At 40.8% G+C, this 23,452-nt stretch overlaps 1 protein-coding gene across 1 annotated transcript in view; it reads left to right on the top strand.

Annotated features, from left to right (window-relative positions):
* Window positions 1–23,452, top strand: part of LOC310896723 (uncharacterized protein) — a 58,091-nt gene that overhangs the window by 3,964 nt on the left and 30,675 nt on the right. Inside the window, exon 3 of the mRNA XM_083829349.1 lies at window positions 3,005–3,549. Within this exon, the coding sequence (XP_083685475.1) occupies window positions 3,481–3,549 (69 nt within the window). The 5' untranslated portion in view covers window positions 3,005–3,480. The remainder of the gene's footprint in view (window positions 1–3,004; window positions 3,550–23,452) is intronic.

Raw genomic sequence — 23,452 nt, 5'->3', positions numbered from 1 at the left:
GGTCTTTCATGACAGTCACAATAAAGCGCTGCTGAGGGGGTTGGCTTGGCTCAAGTTCTGATTTTCCTACTCAATTTTTATGCCTTTTGATTGCAGTTAAATGCAGTGAACATGGAGTTTTATGCTTATATCAGGTTTAATTATGAATCCATGCTTTTGGCACCATAATGTAGTGTAACACTTTTCCTTAGGAAAATCTCTCTGGCTTTAAATCTTTGTCTACTGGCAGAAAAACAAACGTGTGGGGTACCTTTTCTGCTGCTTTTTAAGACTTTTGCCCACGTGTGCTAAATAAACGCTCTGCAGCTATCAAGTCGCACTTCTGTTTTCTGTGATTAAAAAAAAAAATAGTTGGTAAATAAAATCCCTTGAGGTCATGGAGCCAAAAGGATTTCAGCTAAGAAGAAATCCTATCAAAATATGCATATTCTTGAGAGGCCAGGAGGGCTTTGCACGATACAACTGTAGTGTCCTAGCACATTCCCCAGACATCAATGTACCTGCCTCAAAAAACATATCCTGCAGTACTTTAAAACTATCAGGCTAGCTTGAAAGCAGATGGGGTTTTGTTTGTTTGTTTGTCGTGGCCTTTTTTTTTTTTTTTTTTTTAAGTCTAATGGAAATATGCTTAAATTAAGTACTTAGTTTAGCTCGTCCAGCTGATAATAGGCCAACACCCAAACAAAATAAATAGCGAAGAGGATCTGGAGGCCAAGTCTCTGACACCAGGAGCCATGAGATATATTCACGCAGGCAATCACCACCACCATCAGCACTGGAAAGAGGAAGGAGAAGAAGATTTCAGCTTGTAGTCTGGAAATCTTATAGAAAAGGTAGAAGCATCACAAATGCTTTTGTTAAAGAGAATATCGTGCTGAGCCCTCAGGAGAAATATCTGAGGCTGAGAGTCAGATCAAAGCTGTGGCGGGATACATCAAAGATCTCAAAAATAAATGTATGTGCACAGCAAGCTGGCCGGTTAGCCCAAGTGAAAGACATTTCTGAACAATAGTTTCCTTGCATATCAGATGAGCGGACAAAGCACATGGTGCTCAGAATAGAGTACTGGGAGATACCACTGGTAAAAACTCACCATTATCTACTTCTCTATCTATAAGCACCAGAATATAGGCCTGACAGCTCTAAAGCGCAGGAAAGGATTAATGAGAGATTTTTTCCCAAATTGCTAGTGACTGGATGTAGGGGATGCTCAGTGCAGGGAGCTCTCACTGAGACGTGTTGAGAATTCCAGATTTTCTAAAAAACCCTCCAACATGCCTCTGGCTGGGCAGTCTGAATTGCTGGGCAGTTTTCAGAGGCTGGGCTGAATTGCTGCTTGGTGAAATCCATTAGCTGCAGACAGAGGGGCAGAGTGGAAAATTCCCTCTCTCCTTGCTCCAGTGACTATTTTATTAGTTATCCAAAGTGGAACAATTCTGATGAGATATTGGATCTTCAGCCCACTGCTCCGGACAGTCCTTTAAGGATGCCAAAATGCAAAATTATGTCTTTTGTGTGACTTGGACCTCGAACTCGCAACTCCCAAGGGAGTACTCTGAATTGTGATCTATGGTGGGGTTGTACATTCCCCCTGCAGTCTTGAACAGAATTTTCATCCTGGTCCCAAGGAGTATTTTTGTATTAAATTGCCACTGTAACAGCTGCAAGTGCCACAATGGAAGGGGAAGGGAAGGAAAGGGAAGGGAAAGGAGAAAGGGAAGGGAAGGGATTTTTGAATGGATAGCATAGCTTGCAAACACTGTGACAGGGGATCTCAGTTAGGTACCCAGGACAAAAATAGTGGGATATTCTATGGAATAGCCAGAGCAGTAGGTGTAAGTTCATAGTTTCACCTGTAAATGCAATAAGGAGAAACATACTGGGGTTAACATGGAGAGCTTACATGCTCTTATTTTTCAAGGATCTTCCCAAAAAAGGGATGAAAAGGGCAGGGAAAAATGACAGAATGTATTCAAGGGATAGTGAAAACAGATTCTGCTGAAAAATGTGAAATGCTCAGACCATTTACCTTACTATAGAGGTGCTTGAGAAGTAACCAATTTACAGTAGACCAGTATCTTCAAATGAGGGGAACTTCTCTGTACTACAGGGCTGACAGATCTCAGAGAGAAAGGCTGGAGAGGAAGCTATGGCTAGAACTAGAAAGCCAGACTAATATTAGAAATAAGGTCCTTTCTTGAAACAGAGGTTTATTAACCTGGAACAGAAGACAAAAGAAAGTGATGAAGTCTCTATTTTATTTTTCAGACCTTGTTGGAAAATATAGCATAATTAAATGATATTTTACAGTTTAGTTAAACACATGTGATTGGAATCACTGGGGTTGATGAAATGTACCTCAATCAAATTTAATAAATGGGAGGTTCGACAAGGTGTCCTTTCAAGATCCTTTTCAGCCCTATTTTTGTGTAATGAAATAGTCTTTCTAGTTTTAAAATCTAAATATCTCTGTTTCTAGGGCAGAAAAAAAAAAAGGAGAAATAACTGAACAAATTTGTCTGTGACTGCTTTCTTTACATTTATCTGCATCAGATGTGGTAATTGTACTTTATGGGAACCACCAGTTTCCCTTAAGCTCATTGAACTTCACAATGAAGCTCCAGAGCTTCCCCGTCTACAACATGTCCTGTCACATAACCCAGCATTACACTGATCATTGGATGGGCTTTTTTCCAAAGTACCACAGTCTAAATCATTGCAAGGAAAGCAACGTAAAAAAAAATATATATATATATATTCATATATATATATATATATGATTAACCCATGTCTCTTTTCTTTTCACTCAAAGACTGTCCACATATACCGCATATAAAACAAGAGCCTATTGCTGTCACTCTCCCAAGGGGAGCATATTGCCTTTCAGCACTTCTTTCCCCGAGTCTTTCTCCTATCCTTTGTATGGTTATTTGTGCTCAGCTGTGAGCCCGTGCATCTCTCCCTCCCTCTCTCTCTCTCCCTCCCTGCTGTTGCCGAACTGCAGCTCCCACTGGAATTTGCACAATCAAACCCAGCTCTCATCTCAAGCGGCAGTGAATCACATCACCTGGAGAAGAGGAATAGCGAACTGAGCCCAGTAGCCTCGCTGCCTATGAAGCGTGAGGCACCAGTAGCACCCGACAGACGGAAGGACCTGGGTTTGTGTGAGACCCATTTAGCCTGAGATCTGCTGCCTGTTATTTGAAAGCTGTCACAGGCTTTTATAGGAGTGTGTGCATTTAGGGGACGTTTTTAAGGAGCTGGTAGCCTGCTGCAACCGAGAGCTGGGAAAGGCTGCTGCTCGCTGCTGCTGCTGCAGTAGCTGGTGCAGCAGGATGAATGTGTAAAGGACAGCTGCCCGAGCTGTGCCAGTGAGGCTCCCGTCTTGCTCTGTCATTAACTGAAGGGATACAGAAGAAAGCAGATGCACTAAGCAAGTGCCACACTGGATCTATCACTGTGTACCCTTCACTGTGGAAAATGGTCAACAAAGACATGAATGGATTTCCAGTCAAGAAGTGCTCAGCCTTTCAGTTTTTTAAAAAGAGGGTAAGATTTCCCTTTAATTATTTCTTTCTTTACACTTTCTTTTGTTGTAGTTGTTATTTCTGTTAATGTAAAAGTCATTGACAGGGGAAGGTGTTTTAATACCAGTCTCCTAGTGCACGGAGCCCGTCACGCTGGCAGCTCGACCAAACACCAAGGGCAATAACCATGGGCAAAGCGGAGCTAGGGAGAGGGACGGGGGGACCGAAAGGCATTACGTAAGCACTCTTTGCTGAGGAATGTATATCTCAATCAGGGCTGACCACAGGGCTTGACGCCATACAAGCAGCTATTCAGACTGGGATAATACGGTCCAAATCAGAGTGCGGGTTTGTTGCAGCTTGTCTCGCTCTCTGACTCCCTCCTCCACCGGCACCTAGGGGTATGACTCCCTCCACACCTTTCATTCACTTGCCCGAAGTGCTGCATTACCCACCTCCATTCATCATCTCATGGAGCAGGGAAAAAAAAGAGAGAACAAAGAGGTGTTTGTGAGCTCAGCAAAATATTTCACAGTCTGTAATTTGACTGTAATCACAATTAACATGGGAGAAAAGAATAAGAGGGAGGTACACCTGGATTTGGTTTTCTTTTATATTCTTTAGCTTAAGGAGATATGTCAGGATTTCAAAAGGTCTGTTACGTATTCTATTTGGCTGCTGGTTCCTTAAAGACCTGTACATGTAATGCTCTACTTCATCACCTTAGTTAAGTCCTTTCTATTTCTTTGACTCTTCTATAGCGACGGTGCTGCACACTCTCCATTTAACTTGAGCAACAAAGTCCTTTCCATGTGGAAGCAGGACAGGTATTCTGAATATGCCTGGGTAGACCCAGAAAGGAGAAGCAACGCATCAGATCTGGGGACTCTTCTATGGAAAGGATTTCCTGAATGATTAAAATGACAACCCTCTCTTTAAACAGACTAGAGTAGGAGCAGATAAGCTGCTCCATTCACTCAGTCACTCACTCATTCATTCATTCATTCATTCCCATTCATTCTCTCTCTTCGTTATGCCAAGATTATGGTCAGTCCATTTAACCCTTCAGGCAAAGAAAGCGATGCCTGCACCAGCTACTGATTTAAAAGCCAGGGTCAAATCCTTCTGGGCACCAAGATACCCGATTTAAGGGCAGAGTAGAAAATGCTAACAGAGTTACTTGAAGAAAAGAAGAGTAGTCTTTGCTGACATTTTTTGTTGTTTCTAAGGTTGTCTGATTAAGCCTCATAGAGATAATCCAGACACCATGCACACTCAGCCCATAAAAATGGTTCTCGTCCCAGGCAACTTCTCATTTAAGTATATTACTTTTGGCACATGTATGTTTGATACTCAGGTCACCAGAAAGGACTATCTGGTTTTCAAAACTGCTGAGAGACTTAAAGATAAATGTATTATTAAAGAGGAAATAAAATAGCTTGCAGTTCCTGTAAGAGGTTAATTATTGGCAGTTGTCTTCTGCCTCTGTTTAGAGCTAAAACAAGTTATCACTGGAAGCCTCTACAACATTTTGTTCTAGAAGCAGGGAAAATAGTTTTTGGATGTTGGTGGGTTGCTGGTTGTTTTTGTTTTTCAAAGCTATACTGCTGATCAGTGAATTTCTCATTGGAAAAGATTGTTGGCTGTAGTCCTATCTAAAGAAGCTAGCATAGTGGAACAGTCCCAGACAGTGGGTCTGGAGAAAATAGCCATTTTTCTTTTCTCAATGCTTATGTTTTATCAGATGTTACCTTCTTGCTATTATAATGAAGATGGATGCAATCAGTAAAACCAATTTACAGACACAACTGAAGGAAATTCCCTCCGTATACATTTCTGTCAATCAATATGCATATTCTTTAACATTTCTTTTATCCCAATAGATATCCTTATCTTCCTTCCAGAAAATCCTCTGCATTCAAGTATTAATTACATTGTTCTTATTGTGCTTGAAATGTATACAAACAAGAAGAGCTACATGTTTGTAATGTGTTATTGACTTCCAGTAATGTATACCATGTTTGTTGGCCAAGTAACATGCTGGTTTTAATTACTGGGAGGATGGAGCAAGATGGTTAAAGACAGTTGACTTTGTTCAGTACCAATGATCCAGACACTCTGTTTGAAGAACCACCAAAATCCTGTGCCTGCAGAAGCACAGCTGTTAGGTTTCTTGATTTGGATCTAGTGTGTGAGGTTATTTGTTTGACAGTTGCATCACCACAGCACCAGCAGCCCATAACCAACACCAGCAAGTAGGGTGCATCCTATATTTACAGTGAGAGGCAGGTCTTGCCCTGCAGAGCTCAGCAGACCTCACTGAAGGGGTCGGGTATTCCTGTCCACGCTGTACTTACTGATGACTGAAAGCCAGAGAAGCAGTTTTGTTGCGTGGATGCTGGATAGGCTTCCCCTGGATCACCAGCAGCGTCTTTAATGAAACAAGGGGTGGGACCCTGACACCTCCAGTTTAAAGTCACCATGTCTTTCTCCTGGAAAAGCGCACATTGCTAGCACAGATGCTTTCAAGTCTAATTCTAAAAAGCCTGTATCAATCTACATTAGAACACACAAACCGCAGGAAATCTTCCTATTTTTTCAGGTTGATTAGAATTTTTTTGGAAGGAAGCACTAGATGTATCTTCATTTTTTTCATTTTCCATTGAGTCTATTGTTGTTATTAAATTGCAAATCTCTGTGTTGCTCTGGCCAAGAGTGCGGAAAGGACTGTCAAAGTTCTGTGGATTTAGGCTAGGCTGAAATTGCATTCAAACATTGACTTAAAGTTGAAGACCAGATTTTTTTTAAGCCTGGCTTATTTTCTTCTGATGACAAAGCGCTGACCCTCTGGGATGCTGCCTGCCGTGTCAGATGATTCAGAGTACAGGCTAATCATGTCCGGAGGTTGGAGAACAGGAAGGAAGGGCTGAAATTAGCAGGCAGCACACAGATAAAATAAAAGGAAAAATAGAAACTATTGCTTTTGCAGAATACTTTGTAGCACTCAATGCTGGAAGGGTTGGAGCAAGTAGCGACCCCATCCACTTAAAATCTATCCTGTTTGGAAGAAAATCAAATGATTTGCAAAGCTTGGTTCCAAGAGGTGTAACAACTTAATGTGACTAAGATCAAGATGACATTTTAATAATTAAAAATAGTTTTTTAATTAATGATGACACAGAAGTCTTAAAAGAGAAGGAGAGAGAAGAAGATGGGGCAATCATGGGCACAAGGAGAGAATCTGAAGTTACTCCAAAGAAGATAATTTCTAAAAGCCATTGTTCACATGATCTTGGGTCATGGCATAAAAGGATCTCCATCTGACAAGGCTGGGAGACATTATTATAAGACATTATCATCTAATATAAGATATTATCATCTAATAGCATGTAATTACCTTCATTGTCAGGACTCCTGTTTTGCTGCCGTCCCTTGCCCCGTCTACTAATGTTGCATACTGGATACCAATATAAATTGTCCACTGACTTGGTTTAGTAATAAATGGCTGGGGAATCTCTCCTTTTCATATGATAGCACTATTTTGACTTTCCCAGAGTTCAATTAAAAGGTTTTGTTAATTGGCAGAAATCATGTCCCTAAATTGTGAGGGGCTCAGAGGTCTCACCCTCCAGAACCATGCAGATTTAAAAATAGAATTGGACTGTACTGATTTTAAGATCAAAGAATGAGGCAAACTTGCAGTTACGCTATTGCCAGTCAGCCAACAGGATATCCCAGGGCAGAGGGACCTTTCAGTGGCACCTACTGCCATCGTTGCCAGATGGTTTTCAGAAGCAGGGGTTTGTGGTATTTGCACTGCCTTCTTCTGCTGTGTTTTCCTCCCTTATAAAGACTTTTGGATAACATTATTCAATATATAACCTCCCTCATCTTGCAATAACATACCGTTTCACATAACACAACAAAATGGTTAAACCAGGATGAATGATGAACTGCCTGTGCCACTTAAATACTGGCTGATGATATGGTAACCTCAGTGAGCCTGGAAATTCATTATCCTCTTAGGCCTGGACCAAGAGCAAATACAAATTTATTCAGAATGTGACAAAGATAAATGACTGATAAATGGGAAATGAAATAACTGTCTTCCATAAATGGACAAAAAAAAAAAAAGGCAGAAAAAAATACTAGGGCATGTCTTACAGAAGAATTTTATTGCATGGATTAAGGATTTGCTAGTCTGAAACCTGATAAGGGAAAGAATATCCATAATCCTTTTTCACTGAGAAAATTTGCATTAATTAGCAATTTAGGTCAAGCTAAAGTGAGCTCACAAAGAAGGAAGAGAAAATCCCTATCTTTGTTTCTATGCAGTTTTTTCCAAATATACAGTTTGGGTAAACCATGCCCTTCTCCTTTCTAGGTGGATATTTTATGTCACTGCACACCAGCAGCTTTCTCCATATACAAGCTGAAGAGGCTAACTTATAAACATCATCCTGCATGAAGATGACAGCTCAGCCTGCATTAAAGCTCAAGGCAATGAGCTGCCAAGGGGACTGCAAAATTACCTGAAAACCCTTTTTAGGATTACAGTAACTTAGTGATAAAGAAAGCCCCTGAAATCAGTATTTTCAGCTGACCTCCTACAGATTATGTTCTTCCTGGTAGATTGTGCTGGAGGGGCTGCTCTCTGCTCTGCCACTTTTATGGGTCTAGAAATTCATTCCAGGGCTAGAGTCATATTTTTTTAGGGTAATTGGGAGCTTACCTAGAAGAAAATAAATGAGATCTGAAGCTGACTGTACCTTAGGAAAATGCCAGCTTTATATGGGATGACTGCTGCTTTTATTAGCTGCTTGGGCCAACGTCATAAAAGTACGCATGTTTTAAAGTTGATTTCCAAAGACAAGGATCCTGGCTGACTGCAAGCGAGACAGAGTTGTGCTGCAGTACAGGCTTCTTTCCCATCCCAGCTCTTTTGTGTGAAGAGGTGCTGAGCATCCATGGCTCTGCTTGGCATCAGCCAAAGCTGCAGGCACTTAGAAGTGCCATTGCCAGTCTGTAACCTGAGGGTTAAAAGTCCCTCTTTGAAAAGTTAGAAATCCTCCTCTCATTTTTGGTCTAATTTTACATATGACCAATTTATCCCAACTTTCTCTTGTACCAACATAAAGTAACAAATTGCTCTTCCTCTTCCCTCATATGTACAACCACTGGTGTATTTATAGAGAGCAGACATCTCTTCATTCAGCTGTATTTGGATAGGTTTCTCTTTGACTCTTCTTTTAGGGTAGACTTTCTGCTCCCCAGTAGACAAAGGAAGCTGACACATTTGCCGCCTGTAGATTTCTTTCAGTATATCAAAGCATCTATATAGTCCTCTTTTGCTGTTATTTCTCAGAAAGTTCTCTTCACATTTCTAACCTCCATCTCATTCCTGTCCACCTGCTCTGGTCCTCTTCTGCTGAGCAGGCCTCCTTTTTTGTCTTTGGCAAATTTTATAGGCACAAGCCTAGGTTTTGTATCAAACCCAACTCCAGTACTAACCTTCCTGTTTTTAATACACTTTCTTAGTTTCTTTCTCTCATACTTATTTTCATAAGAGTACTCTTATTTTCCATTTTAACTAATTAACTCTCACGTGTTATCACTGTCTTACTGAGTTACCAAAGACCATATGGAGTAGATTACCCACATTTCCCTCATCAAAGGAAGACATCAGGCAAGTCTGGCATACTGGTAAATGTATGTTGAGTGTTATCTCAACATATTAAACTCTTAAAGATTTCTTTCACTTCAAATGTGGTAAGTTTTGTTTCTCTACACATAGTCCCATAAGGCTTTTTCTCCTATGCTGTATACATCATTCTCCTCCTGGAAAACACAGACCAAAGGAATTCATCTTGTGATTTCCCTTTTAATCTCAGCTCAAGCTTTCTGAGAAACAGACCTCTTTTTGCCTCTCTCTCTCTTTTTTTTTTTTTAATTTCAGAGTCTTAATGGATTTTTCCAGACTCACTCACTGCTATTCACTGCTATCCTACCATTTTCAGTCTTATTATACACCATTACTAGTGAAATAGCAGTGGGGGTGAGGTTCCTCTCAGAGCCTGCTCTGGCTTATTCTTTCAAGTTCAGATTAGAATTGCTTGAACCTGAATAGCTCTTTGGTCTCTCTTCGTTACGTGCCTTCAGAGTTGAGTATGGCTTCTGTTCAGGGATGGGACACCCATGAGATCTCCGACTCTTCTGCCAAGTGCATATTAACACTGTTTTTAAAGGCCACAGAGGCTGGAGTTAAATTCTTAAAGCAATCCTACTCCAAACACAATGATGTCACTGCTATCATAACTCAGCTCAGCAGCCTTGATATCATTTAACCTCAGTCTGAACATCCAGATTGTCTGAAAAACATCGTGATGCAAGAAACTGCCAGCAAGAAGGGCAGTGCAAAAGAATCTGGACACCCTTGGCTGTCCGGAAAGAGGTGATGCAAACTGAGCTACTGAGAGAGCCAATGGCTGTGTCTGCTGAACAATCAATGTGGTTTCTCTGTCAAATGGGGAGAATGATAAATATGATCTGCAGAAGCTGGGAAGGAATAAGAATTTGGAGCACCTTGTTGTATATGTTTCCCTACCTACTAATTAAAGACATGGTTTTGATGAAGGTTACAAGCCTGGGAGAAGTCAACAGTTGTGCTCATGGAGAAAGGAATCAGAGAATTGAAAACAAGGGGAAAGCTCATATCCTTTTAACAAATTGGCTAATGCAGGGAAGGGGAAAATAGAAGAACAACAGTCTCTGCAGAAAAACATGTAAATGGATATGCTAAAACAACAGAAAAGCAAGCAAGACCTAAATGCACGAAAGAAGCTTGCAAAATCAAATCAATAAGACAGCTTTTTGTTTTGTTTTGTTTTGTTTTGTTTTAAATAGCATGCTATCAGGAAATAATTGTTAGTGGATTTTATTTACAACAGTTGTTTTTACAGCAAGACAACTAACTATGGAGAGTAAGGAAACAGTGAATAACTCCAAGATCAATAAATTTTAATGTTTATTGAAGACACAGCACCGACAGGTTTTCAAATCAACTTACAAGCAATTAACCAAGTCTCAAAATATCCTGATGAGACAGCAAAATCATTCCCATTTCACAGATAAGTGAACAACAGGAAATAGGTATCCACATCAATTAGACAAGTTATTATAGAAGACAGAAATTATTCGTGTTTCCTGATCCTTACTGTAACTTTTCCTCACTAGGAAAAAAAAAAAAAAAAAAAGACACATTTTCCTGAAACAGCAGCAGCAAACATCTGCTAGTATATGTTTTGGCTGGAAGATGTTCAGGAGCTCTAAGCAGCTTAATAACACAAGCACCAAAATAATATATTTATTTCAAATTCTAAGAAGGCACATGTGGCATTCTTCATGCTGCAGTGGCAACAAAGGTGCTATATCCTATGTTAAACTTGGAAAGCTATTATTTCCAGTCCACTCAGATCATTAAGTCCACTCAGATCATTAAAGCAGGACAAATAGAGAACCTGCCTGCCCAACAAAGTCAAGCATGCCGAGGGGCACCTTCGTATTATGAGTCTTTCAGCATGGCCAAAGCCTGTTCCTGCACTGTGATGCATCAGGAAGTGGCTGAAGAGGTGACAGCCTAAGAGAGGAGCATGCTGTGCTCCGTAACCTGGTGCTTATTTCACTGCTCTTGTGTCTCCCATGGGCAACCCCCCAGTATGCAAACATCGGCATAGCATCAGAAGCACAGAAGCATGATGAGCTGTGCACGGGGGTGGGGGCTGCCTCTTTTTCACTGTAGACTGGGACTTCTTCAAGTGGCATTTTTAAGGCACTACCTTGTACCAATACCGGCTACTAAAGGAGTACTCGAGACAACACTTTTCACTGAAACTCTGAATCTGGTCTATTGTTTGATGCTGAGAGGTCACCTCAGTTATCCTAGCAGGCATCCTTGGGTCACCTGACTAGAGTGCAAGCTCTTTGGGGTAGAGAAAAAGAGACTGAGTTTCTACATAGCTTAAAGCAGTCAGGTTCAAGTCTCACTTGAGGCTTCATGAACACAGATAATACAGAGAAAATCACAGCCTATTGTTGCTATCAAAATGATTTTTTAGATGACTGATTGGGAGAGAGTTGTTTTTTTGGCAACTACAGATGTGGAAGATATATTTTATTTTACTTCCTATTCTGTTTTTATTAGATGTTTGCTAGTTTATCTTGCTTCCATCAGTTCCTACAAAGTATGTTTTTTACCAGGGCAGTGAAAGGTCTTGAGGAGTGTAGCAAAAAGAAGTAAAAAAGATTATTAGTCCAAATGCTTGAACTGCAGGCCAGCAATAAAACTTGTAGATGCATTGCAAAAATAACTTTCCCAAGAATATGCCACAAAACTGGCTTGAAATTCTGCTTTCCATTTCAAGTAATTACAGATTAATGAAAAAAAAATACATAGTTCTTTCAGTATCTTTTGTTTTACTAAAGGATTCTTGCATTTGTCTAATGAAAGACTGCTAAACTTTAATGTGCTTAACTGTAAGTAAGTTGTAATTTGATTAATGATAATTTATTTCTTGCTTTAAAATAAATGACATTTTGAAAAACATTGTCATCATCTGACACACGCTGATTCATGCAAAATTTTGGACCCCTCATTGCTAAAAGGTTGGCTTACAGGGGTTCTCCTTAGAATCACAGAATTGTTTGGGTTGGAAGGGACCTTAAAGCTCACGTACTTCCAACCCCCCTGCCATGGGCAGGGACACCCCCCACTAGATCAGGTTGTCCAAAGCCCCATCCAATCCACTGTAGAGGGCCACAAACATGTCAGGCATGATCTGCCCTTAGTGAAGCCATGTTGGCTGTCACCAATCACCTTGTTTTCCATGTGCCTTAGCATAGATACCAGGAGGATCTTCTCCTTGGTGTTGTCAGGCACAGAAGTGAGACTGTCTGGCCTGTAGTCCTTCCCTTTGTCACTTTTTTAAAATGGGGGTTATGTTTTCCCTCTTCCAGCAGGATCTTCACCAGACTGCCACGACTTCTCAAGTACAATGGATAGTGGCTCAGCAACTGCATCTGCAAGTTCCCTCAGGACCCGTGGATGTATTTCATTGGGTCCCATGGACTTGTGTACCTTTAGGTTCCTTAGATAATCTTGAACCTGATCTTCTCCTACAGTGGGCTGTTCATCATTATCCCAGTCCCTGCCTTTGCCTTCTGGGGCTTGAACGATGTGTCTAGAGAACTTGCTGATGAAGGCTGAGGCCAACAAGTCATTGAGTACCTCAACTTTCTCCATATCCCAGGTAAACAGGTCTCCCATTTCCTTCCAGAGATGGCTCACAATTTTCCTAGTCTTCCCATTTCACCAATGTACCTACAGAAGCCTTTCTTGCTGCCCTTGATGTCCCTGGCCAAATGTGATTCTGTCAGGGCTTTGGCTTTCCTAACGTGATCATTGGCTGCTCAGACGATGTCTCTGTATTCCTCCCAGGACTCCTATCCTTGCTTCTACCTTCTGTAGGCCTCCTTTTCTGCTTGAGTTTGGCAGAGAGCTCCTTGTTCATCCATGCAGGCCTCCTGGCATTTTTGCCTGACTTCCTCTTTGTTGGGATGCATTGCTCCTGAGTTTGGAGGAGGTGATGCTTGAATATTAACCAGCGTTCTTGGGCCCCTCTTCCCTCCAGGGTTTACCCCATGGTACTCTACAAAGCAGATCCCTGAATAGGCCTGTCTTCTCTCCTGAAGTCCAGGGTACTGAGTTTGCTGCCCTAAGGATCATGAACTCTATCATTTCATGGTCACTGCAGTCAAGGCTGCCCTTGAGCCTCACATTCTTCACCAGCCCCTTCTTGTTGGTGAGAGAGAGGTCCAGAATAGCACCTCTGGTTGCTATCAGAGGAGACATTGTAACCTCATCTTTTCTGGTTGTAGCATTGAACTAAACCTCTATGCTATGGGAACAAAGTCACTGTGGGAATCCTCTGTGTAAAGCCTTTCTGACTAACTGCGATGCTGTGACGCAAAGAAGAGCTATTAGAAAAGGCATCTAAAGAGAAGATAATGGAAAGTAATGTTGGTGGAGGACAGCCTGTGATATGAAAACCTATAATAAAGTTAGCAATGGCTATGCTGCTGCTGAAGTTATGCATCTGGGAAAATGTCCAGTATTAGGAACTTACAACCTGCAGCTAATGATTACAAACTGTGATTCAGTTCTTGTTTGAACTCTTGTCAAGTTGACTTCTATTGTTTCTCTGTAAGAATCCTTGAAAGTAAAGGTTATGCAGACTATTTTAATAATAAAAGAAAATTTGGTGATAATAATTCAGAGCACAGCACTCAAGATATCATTTCTGTTCCTCAAATAAAGTGACGTATCCATCGTCTACAAGGATTTATAGTCACTCAAATGAGGCCTAATCTCTTATTGGAGGAAGGTGCATGAAATCAACAAAAATGTGTCAGATTCTCATAATCTTTATCTTCTGATCAGATGCTTGGGATTATCATCCTCATACTGTGATCAAAACAAAATACTGAAATGTTTTTCAAACTTAGTTTTTTAACTCACAGACCTTTTTTTCTGTTATATGTTGTAACAAACTTGCTGCCTGCCTGTGCAGCCAGGATCTCACCCTATTGTATTGCACCTTAGAAAGAAGCAAGACATATGTATTTACATGCCTAAAATGCACACCTACTATTATCTTGGTCTGAACAGACTTCAGTGAGCAAACTCAACTGTGATACAGAAATAATTATTCCAAAATACCAACTAATCCAGAGCATGTGTGGAGCAGTGGGAGGCAATATTCCCTATTGTGAGAAGTATCTTCAGAAATCTGTTCAGGTATTTCAGCTCATGTTCAACGCCAGTACCCCAAACCAAAGCAATCTTTAGCTAATTAACGTGGCCTTTGTTTCTTAGGCCAACAAACTGGAGATGTGATGAGAAACTTGTACACCGTGACCCCAATTTTGCATCCTCTCTCTATGTTGTCATCTCTTTTGCTCCATGAACACCTTGTCCCTTTCTACAGTGATGTCATTGACTTTAGCCTTATTTCTAGCTTGTTTAGCAAATTAAAAATGCAACATTAATTAATAACCAAATCTTTTTATTTAATATTACTGGTCAAGGCTGAGTATGACCTCTCAGAAAATAGATGAACTTAAATGCTGTTCAGTGCTCAGCAACTCTGTGGATTTGCAGTCTAAAGATTCAGCCTGCAGTCAGGGGTATTCATTGGTCACCAAGCTCACATGGATTAATTGGACTCCCTTACATGTTGAGTAAGGCACAGTGGATGTGTAGTTAGGCCGACACTGTACTGCTTTAAAGCCTTGATAACTTCATAGCATTTTCAGAGAATCAAACAGTGCCAGTATTCCCATTGCCTCTCTGAAAACAGGGCATTTGATCCATCCATAGATTACATTTTTGTATTTCCACAGTCACTTCTCTGTCAAGTTCATTATTCCAGTTCTGGTTCATTCTTCCTGGCTCTGCTACAAATGAAACAACCAGGTTACACACACACACACACAGATTGAGAGAGCGAGAGAGATTTTGCAGAATATATCTCTGTGTGGTGGAGCAGAAAAGACCCTCCTGCTGCCCTGACACCAGTCTAGACCTGAATGTCTTCTATGCCTGTCATCACTGCAATCAAATTATTGGCTGCGCTGAGGTGGTGAGGTGTATCTCTGGGCACCACCTGCCTAAGTATATATACAGGATTTGTGATACTGGCTCCTCCATACATCCTTGGCCAAGAGTTTTCTAGTCTTTAGAACAACCATGCAATGAAAGTGGAATTTGTGCATGTGTAATTTTTTATAAAAAGGACAGAACTCCATTATTAATCTCTATGCACTGACCTCCAGTACATGACAAAACTGGGAACAGGCCTGCTAGATGTGGTGTAGACCGACCTTTTAGGCCCCATCAAGGCAACTGAGTAGCATCCCCAGTGCTATTCTGAAGTTCCCCAGTTAAAATTTCTTCTGTACTCCCTTCCAAAATATTTCCAGGGAAAAGAAAAAAATCTCCCTGGATTTTACAAAGAGATCCAAGATCTGGACCATTGGAGGTCTGTGTTTTTGATAAGGATACTGTGAGATTTGGTTCATGTTGTCAGAAACTTCCGTTAGAGCAGAGAGCTCATGTTGAGCTCACTGTTTTCACATATATATCCTCCACCATCCTCTGTGAGAGGAACTAATTTCATTTTAGATTCAAAAGTTGTTTTTTTTTTTTTTTTTTTTTTTTATGGCTCTTCTTTTGTTCTGCACTTCTGAGCACAGAACTGCTGAGGGAGCAAAGGTGACTGCTCTAGGACACCTTGCCTGGACTAAATTTATTCTTTCCTTCTCTATTCAAGATTAATTAAGGAATGTTGAAAAGAACTGAGTTACTGAGAGATTGTTCATTCCACCCCCCAATTATTCAGTGTATACTAAACCTGAAAGAGCTGTAATTAGATATGACAAAAGCCTTATGAGTTCTCTTTCTGTAGAGTTCCAAGCATACTTGCAGTCCTCCAAAAGTTAGATAAATAAATCTTTTCCTTTTCACCAGATTTCTCCTGTTCTTTGTACTTCCCCTGTTTTTCCCTGCAAGACCTAACCCACCTGGACCTTCACAGTTTAGTAGCCTGTGGATTGAATAGGCTCATACAGAAATGAAGGGAGAGATTGTTTCTTCTCCATTGCAAGATGATGGAGAATCCAGCCAAGCACTGTGCTTTATGAGGTTCTTGGAGGAACTTCTGTGAGTTTTAGAAAACCTCAGCAGCTACTAGACCCAAACATCTTTGCAGATCTGTGCGTTAATGTGGGATCCGGATATACATGCTGGCTTTCTCTGGTATAGGTATGCCACCTAAAAATTAGTCTCCTGGCCGTAACAGGTTAATTGAAGACAGGTGAGCCAGGCTCCCCACACCCACATTCAGGGGAGCAAGTTGCAGGGGATGGAAGGAGCCAAGTGCCAGGGAGTTTGGTGCATTTACTGCTTTTGAAAATGTTCTCTCTAGCAAGAGAGTCTCTGGCCAGCTCTACAACATTACGCTGTGTTCTGATTTCCCTTACTAGAAAAACTATCCAGTCCATTTAAAAAACCTGGCTAACTTGTCTGTCTGAGGCATTTCCTCTCTCTGCTTCCCTTCTTCAATTTCTGTTTGCTCTAAATGAAGTTAATTCTTTAAGCAAAGCGACACCTCTTTCTCTATTCCACTTATTCTTTGACACAGTCATTTACACTGGTGAGCAGGAGCCCAAAAAAGTGACACGATGAACTGAAATCATACATATCCTCCTACCTGCAGGGTATTTTCAACAGTAAATACTTCTCTCTGATGTCACAGTTATTGTTTAACTGGATCAGCCTCGAACCCTCAAAAAATGTTGGCTTGCTAAGAGGAAAAATGTGTTAGCTTCCAGTGGCTTTTACCCGAAATGACTTCAGATTTTTTTTTTTTTTCTTTCAAGAACTAGGCAAAAGAAAACCCACACACAACCAAGCATGTGGAATAAGAGACTCAAAACAAGCTGCTTCAGTCACAGACTTCCCAAAACTAACAGCCTTCACATGTGAAAGACTCCAGCCTTCAAGCTGATGAGTCAGTGTTGGTGACTTACACTTCAGCTTGTGTTTCTAAAACAAAGATCTTTATTGCAATCATCTTGTAATAAGAAGAAGACCATGAGGGATAAAAGTGCTGGTCAAAATGTTTCTTGTGCGTGTGTGTGCGCTCCTGGAAAAACACCAATCTAAGAAGGAAAAATAATGTAAATGGCAAAAAGAAAGCCTCCCTTGTTTCCATACTTCTCAAGTGTATCTGGTTTACATCTGTTACTACAGTTTCCATTGAAGAACTTTTATTTCTTTTATATGTATGAATGACTATTTATGACTGGCAGTTTGAAAATGTGGCTTTACTCTGATCAGCTACTTTTTGTCTGTGTGTAGCCCTTTTTTAGACCATATTTCTCAACCTATGTTAAAAAAGGAGCAAAGACAACATGTGGAACAACTTATTGAAATGCCAGGCAGGTTTGACAGGTGCAGGAGAAATTGCTAGGTTTCACAAATTGAAATGGCTGTAGTTTTATAGGTAATGAAATTGCAATAGGATGAGGTTTCACATTTATTTGTTCATCTTGTGTTTTCTGTTTTGTTTTTGAAATATTGAGCCATTTCTCACTCTCCAACAAGGAATCTAAAACCTATTTCTCAAGTGAATGGAAGTCTCCACAGAGCAAGGCAAGGGAAAGCTTGTAAAAGAATTCAAACAAATTTCAGTGTAGACTGAAAAGTAGCTAGAACATAATAGTCTTCTCCTCTTCGGACTGAAAATAAATGTTACTTGCAGCTTTGGGTGATGGAAATCCCATGAAAGTTGGCTCCACCTTTCAGATAGACTGAGCTAGATTCCATTGCTTATCTTAAAAGTATATCGTGCACAGAAAGTTTTTAATCATTAACCAACAAATGTTATCCTCATAAGAGTCTCTTATATTGAGGAGTTTTGCTTTCACTCTGTGCAGTTGCTACAGGAAGATGTATGTTTTCTTTTCAAGTTATTCAGAGCCATGTGTTTTCCTACAGTGACAGGGTATGTATCAAATGGTGCCACTCCCCTTAAGTTCATTTTTAGCAATCTTGCTGGGAAAAAATAAGACGATAAACCAATGAAAGATCTTAAAGGAACTGATCACATTTGGCACTGGACAAATTTGTCAAAACCCTTGCATTTTAAAATCTTCTTCTCCTAGTCTACCACATGTTAATTTAAATCCCCACTGAAGATGGTGGTTTAAGCCAGTTCTTGTACATCTCAGAATAAAATGATATTTAGAATCTTGATTTAAATGTATTGGTGCCTCGCACACTGCTATGCACTGCATCTAAGTTGGGATGCCATTTAAAAAAGACTAATTTGATCAATCAGGACTTTCTGTTTCTCCTCAGACAGCATTCTCAGCAACTCAACATCAGGGGCAAATTGGCCACTAGAAAAAGCTTGGAAGAGAAATAGCGGCTATCTTCCTGGCATACGGGCCTTTGAGCAAACACATCCCCTTTGACACAGGAAAGGAAGAACACAAACATTTCTCTTGTCTGTGTTACACATGGGTCCGCCAGATGAAAGGGCCACCCCAGAGCTCCTGAGCACTCAGGTGGGCTTCCGAAGCAGTGCTGAGCCACCCGCCCCCATGGCACTGCCACTCCATAGGGCTTGTGCGCACACGGCAGGTGAACCTGCATGACCTGTTGAGGTCCCTGCTGCCAAGTCCCAGTCCAGCCTTGCCTTGCAAAGGAGCTAACCTGTCATCAGTCATACAGTTATTTCCCAGCTGGAGTCACTCCTGGAATATTGCAGCTTGCTGAGTTACACGGTTCTTCTCACAGCTCTGTGAATACTTTGGTATGTCAGTATTTCAGGGCCAGAAAGACTGGGCGTCCTAAATCAGCTCATCTAATGGACCCAGCTGCCTTTAAAATCTATAAAAAATTAGGATGGTTAATAATATACAATATTATATAACACATTATGAGGATCACCATCTGCCAAATCAAAAAGAGTTAAGCGAAGTGCGGTATCAGGCTCAATTTACAAATAAGAAAGCTATTAAATTAAGGCCATACAGAATGTGCTTCACAGCTCTGAACAGCATGATGCCTTTGACTGAATAGCTAAAGATGACTACTGAATAGTATTTGGTACTGAATCCAGCCATCCATTGTGTTCTGCCACTGCAGCCATTACTCTTATACTGCTACTAAGCTTTACAGTGCTGTGATATTTCAGCCCAGACTACTGAAGGATGCAAATAGTTACTGCATGAGAAAACTAGAATAATATATTTAAGAGAGAAAAAGTACAGTGAGAAATCTTTGTTTTGCTTGGCCTTTTTTTGAAGAATCTACCATTGCAGCCCATCCACCTCCAAACTTGCATCCCCTGGCTCCTATATCTGTCTGAGAAAATCACAGGAGCTTGCAGACAGCTTTGAGACTTTGACTGATAGACATGGGATGTGGTGTTTATCAGGGCAGGAGTTAAAATAAACGTTGCCTAGGTCTACTGAAATTAGCTTTGCTCACATAAAATAGAGAAGCGAAGGTACAAGCAAGAAACCTCGCATGATTTGGATTGGATTTGGGGCTGTATTGTTCATTTGTTATTATTTGATCTAGATGAAAAGCATTTTTAGCTTGGTAGCCTGGAATGATTAGATTTGCACATACACAATAAACCTCATTTTGTTTTGTTTTCCTCTTTGACATAATGTGCAGAGAGAGTGTGTTTATATATCAGTGTGGACAATGAATCTATTGTGTCATGTCCTGTAGAAACAAGTGCCATCAGCGCTTACAATTGATCCAAGAACTCTTACCTGATTCCAACACATCGGTTATTTATTTATTCACAAAGAAAAGAATCCCATGAGACTAACAATTGTTATCAAGGACAACATGGGAGGAAGGAAGAGCGGAAAATCCTAAGTGATGCCTGTTCAGTTGTTTAGATTTTTTTGTGCCACTTTTCAAACAGATCAGCCATTTAATAAAAGGACAGAGCAAAAGTCAATTTAGCAATCAACGTGAAATATGAGCATGACAGACTTTCTCCTGCATCATTTGAGCTCACAAGAACTTTCCCATTGAGTGGAACAGGAAAATCAGCCAGGCAGTTTTCTGTGTGCTCATGAAACCTTGTTACTGGTATTAATGGTGTGCCTTAGCTTTCTGCTACTCTTTGTGCCTTGACTTACGTGTATGCAACGTATTCAGCAGGAATACTTAAACACATGCTTAGAGGAGCTCAAATTCCCCAAGCCATACTGGTACTCAGCATCTTTTGGTATTGGTGCCTGACTGCAGTCACATGCTGACATATTTTTTAAGAATCTCGCCTTCGCTGACTTGCTGCCTGGAGACATGTCATTCACGCTTAAGATCATAAAAATCTGCCTTATTTACTTCAAGTGTTAACACTGCAACTGTTGACAACAACAAATATAGAAACATTTACTATGCTTCCTCTGAGATAAATTTGATTTCTGCCAGATGCTGTTATGGCAAGTGAAATGCTTTGGTGTGGGAAAGTGAGAGTGTGTGTAAATAGCAATGAAGTGCTGGTTAAGAACCATGACAAAAGCCCTGAGATATTTGTCATAACGTGATGAACCTGAGCAGAGATGTGACACAGGGCAGGTCAAACCCTCAGCATGTACCAGGGATGTGTACTTGGTCTGGGGGACCCCCAAATACTTCCCTGCCCTCAGACCCAGGTAGATGTCACAGTCCATGTCATGCGGTGAGAACTGTGTCCTCCTCCCTGTGTGCTGGTTTCCATGGGAGAAAACCTGCAGACATGATCTGAAGGTCACTGAGCTTGGTGGAGTTATGGACATTTACACCAAACCAGCTTGCCCAGTGGCTGTATGGCAATTGGTTAAATCCGGGTAGCCAGATGCAAATGGAGACTGTACAAGCTTATTACACCTGACACATTAAAGAAAGAGAACTAAAATAAGTCAATCCTCTAATCCAGCCTTTATGGCAAAAGTAGTTGCTGGGATAGCAGGAGGATCACGAACAGCATCCACTTAAGATCATCACATACACTGTCATGTGCTTTTCTTCATGGTATCTATTAAGTCATACCTACAGGTGGCCACAAACGTGGAGGCTCTCCACAAAGAGGTCTTAAAGAGTTTACGATGAAACAGCAAAGGAAGTGAAGGGTAGGAGGAGAAATCAAACCCCAGGGAACCGGGACTGCTTTCCCAAGGGCTCACAGGAGTCATGTCCCAGCCAAAATTATACTGCCTTGTCTTGCAACACCCTGTGCCTTTGACCGAGGCTCCTGTAAACAACATGGTCATTCCCTGCACCCACCACCCTGAACTGTGACTGTTCTTCCTTCCCAGAATTTCCCTGAAATACAGGCAACCTTTCTCCTGGCATGCTTGAAGAGCTGAACTCTCCATAAATCCAGCCACGTTCATCTAGGCCTGAGTGGAAGCAATGTGCTCTGCTATTTGGCCTCAGCCTGCTTTTAGCAAGCAGCTTTTCCACTTGCAGAGAGTGGCAAATGATGACTAAGCAGAGAGTTGCCCTTCACTTTCCTTTATAAAATAAAATGTGATTATTAATCAACAAAGTGATGTGTTTCAGGGCTCCAGAGGGAAAGAAATAGCTTGAGGTGATTTGACAAACTACTTCTTTTGCTGTGCTGCATTTCCCATGGGACATGACAAATTAAATGTCGAAGCCAACTAGAGAGTAATGATATATCTCAGGCTGAGCATTAATCAGCCTGCCTCTCTTTTACCACTTTCCATTTAAGTGGATGACTGTATACAGTTTGAACAATGGAGCTTTTCATTCCATAAACTCCCTAATTGTAATTTAAATAGGTTTCCTGACGGTTGCCCCCAAGGCTCGGGGGAGATGATTCCAAGAGCTCTGTGTCCACCTACAGTTTACATAATGGATGAAAATTCAAATCCTGGTCCGAGGTGCAATTAGATAATGCGGGAAAAGGAAAGAAGGGATCGGATGAACTGCAATCAGAGAAGGAGAAAAGTACATTTGATATCACTTGGAGGCAAAACTAGAACAAACACACGCACAGACCTAGATCACAGCTAAGACATCCGATACTGTCTGGTAGGGAAATGGATACCCAGACACTTTGCAATGCAACACGTAGAGTAAATAGTAGCTGACTGAGAGCCATAAAAACTTACAAAATGATGCAAACAGGGACATTTATGAAAAATTGAAATTTAAATACAGAAGAGTTCAAACACATACTGAGTGCTTTATTCCAATCCCACACAAAAATGGGAAGAAAGCCTCTCCAAAGTTTCAGATGAAGAAAATGCTGCTGTACAGAGCATATGGTTGCACAGGCAGTCAGATTAAATATGATACTTGATGTGCTGATGGGTGTGAAGTTTCACTGAGAACTGGCTGATAATACTGGACCACCAAGCAGATTTCAACAGTCTCCCTTAACCCATTCCAGAATTGTTTACCCTCGGTCTTCAGCGAATGCTTGCTATTTTAGTTATTTTAATGGCCTATTAAATTTGTCTATGAACGTATTCCCTCCTTCATTCATATCAACATTTACTGCTTAGAATATGTATCTTCACATCATCTTACTAAATCCTACTAAAATCAGAAGTCTGCACCAGGCACTGCAATTTAGTGAAATAAAGTGACTCTTACATTCACAAAGGGCCTAATTCTGCAAGACGATAGGTCTCTGCACAAGGTCTTTTCTTTTCCAATCTTTGCAGCATGCCTGAGACTCCAGCCCACAGCTGTGAAGTCAGCGAACCAGCCCGCAGGTGTCCTGAGAAGTACCAGGCTTTCCAGTGCCCCCAAGCCCAAGGAGAATGCCAAAGAACGGCCACAGGTGCCATCAGCACCTGCTTCACTCCAGCTAAAGCCACACTTGCATCAGTAGCAGCCCCCAGAGAGCATGCTGGTGTTTCTTTCATGAAAAATATTGCTCATTATTACAGTGATTGGGACTGACTTATGAATACCTGATTAAAGTACAAATTATGCTGAGTTGACTGATGCCATTGACAACTGAGCCACATGAAATTAAAAGCCGTATCTGTTTGTTATTGCATAAGAGGAAAAGCAATGAGTGGAAAAAAATTTGGAACTTGGCAAATCTCATTTAATCACATCTGGCAATTTCTAGTCTGAGAGATTATCACTGTTGGATATCATGGTTTTAGCAAGTAAAGCAAACAAAGAAACTAGAGCAAACAAGATTCAGAAAATAAAGAGACTTTTAATATATATATATATGTGTGTGTATATATATATATATATACACTTTAACATTGATATTACAATCCATGATTGGAAAAGGGGTATTTAA

This window comes from Anser anser (assembly GCF_964211835.1).
Source record: "Anser anser genome assembly, chromosome: 3".
NCBI classification, from domain to species: domain Eukaryota; kingdom Metazoa; phylum Chordata; class Aves; order Anseriformes; family Anatidae; genus Anser; species Anser anser.
Note: the sequence above shows the minus strand (reverse complement) of the source record. Positions and strands in the feature narration are given on the sequence as shown.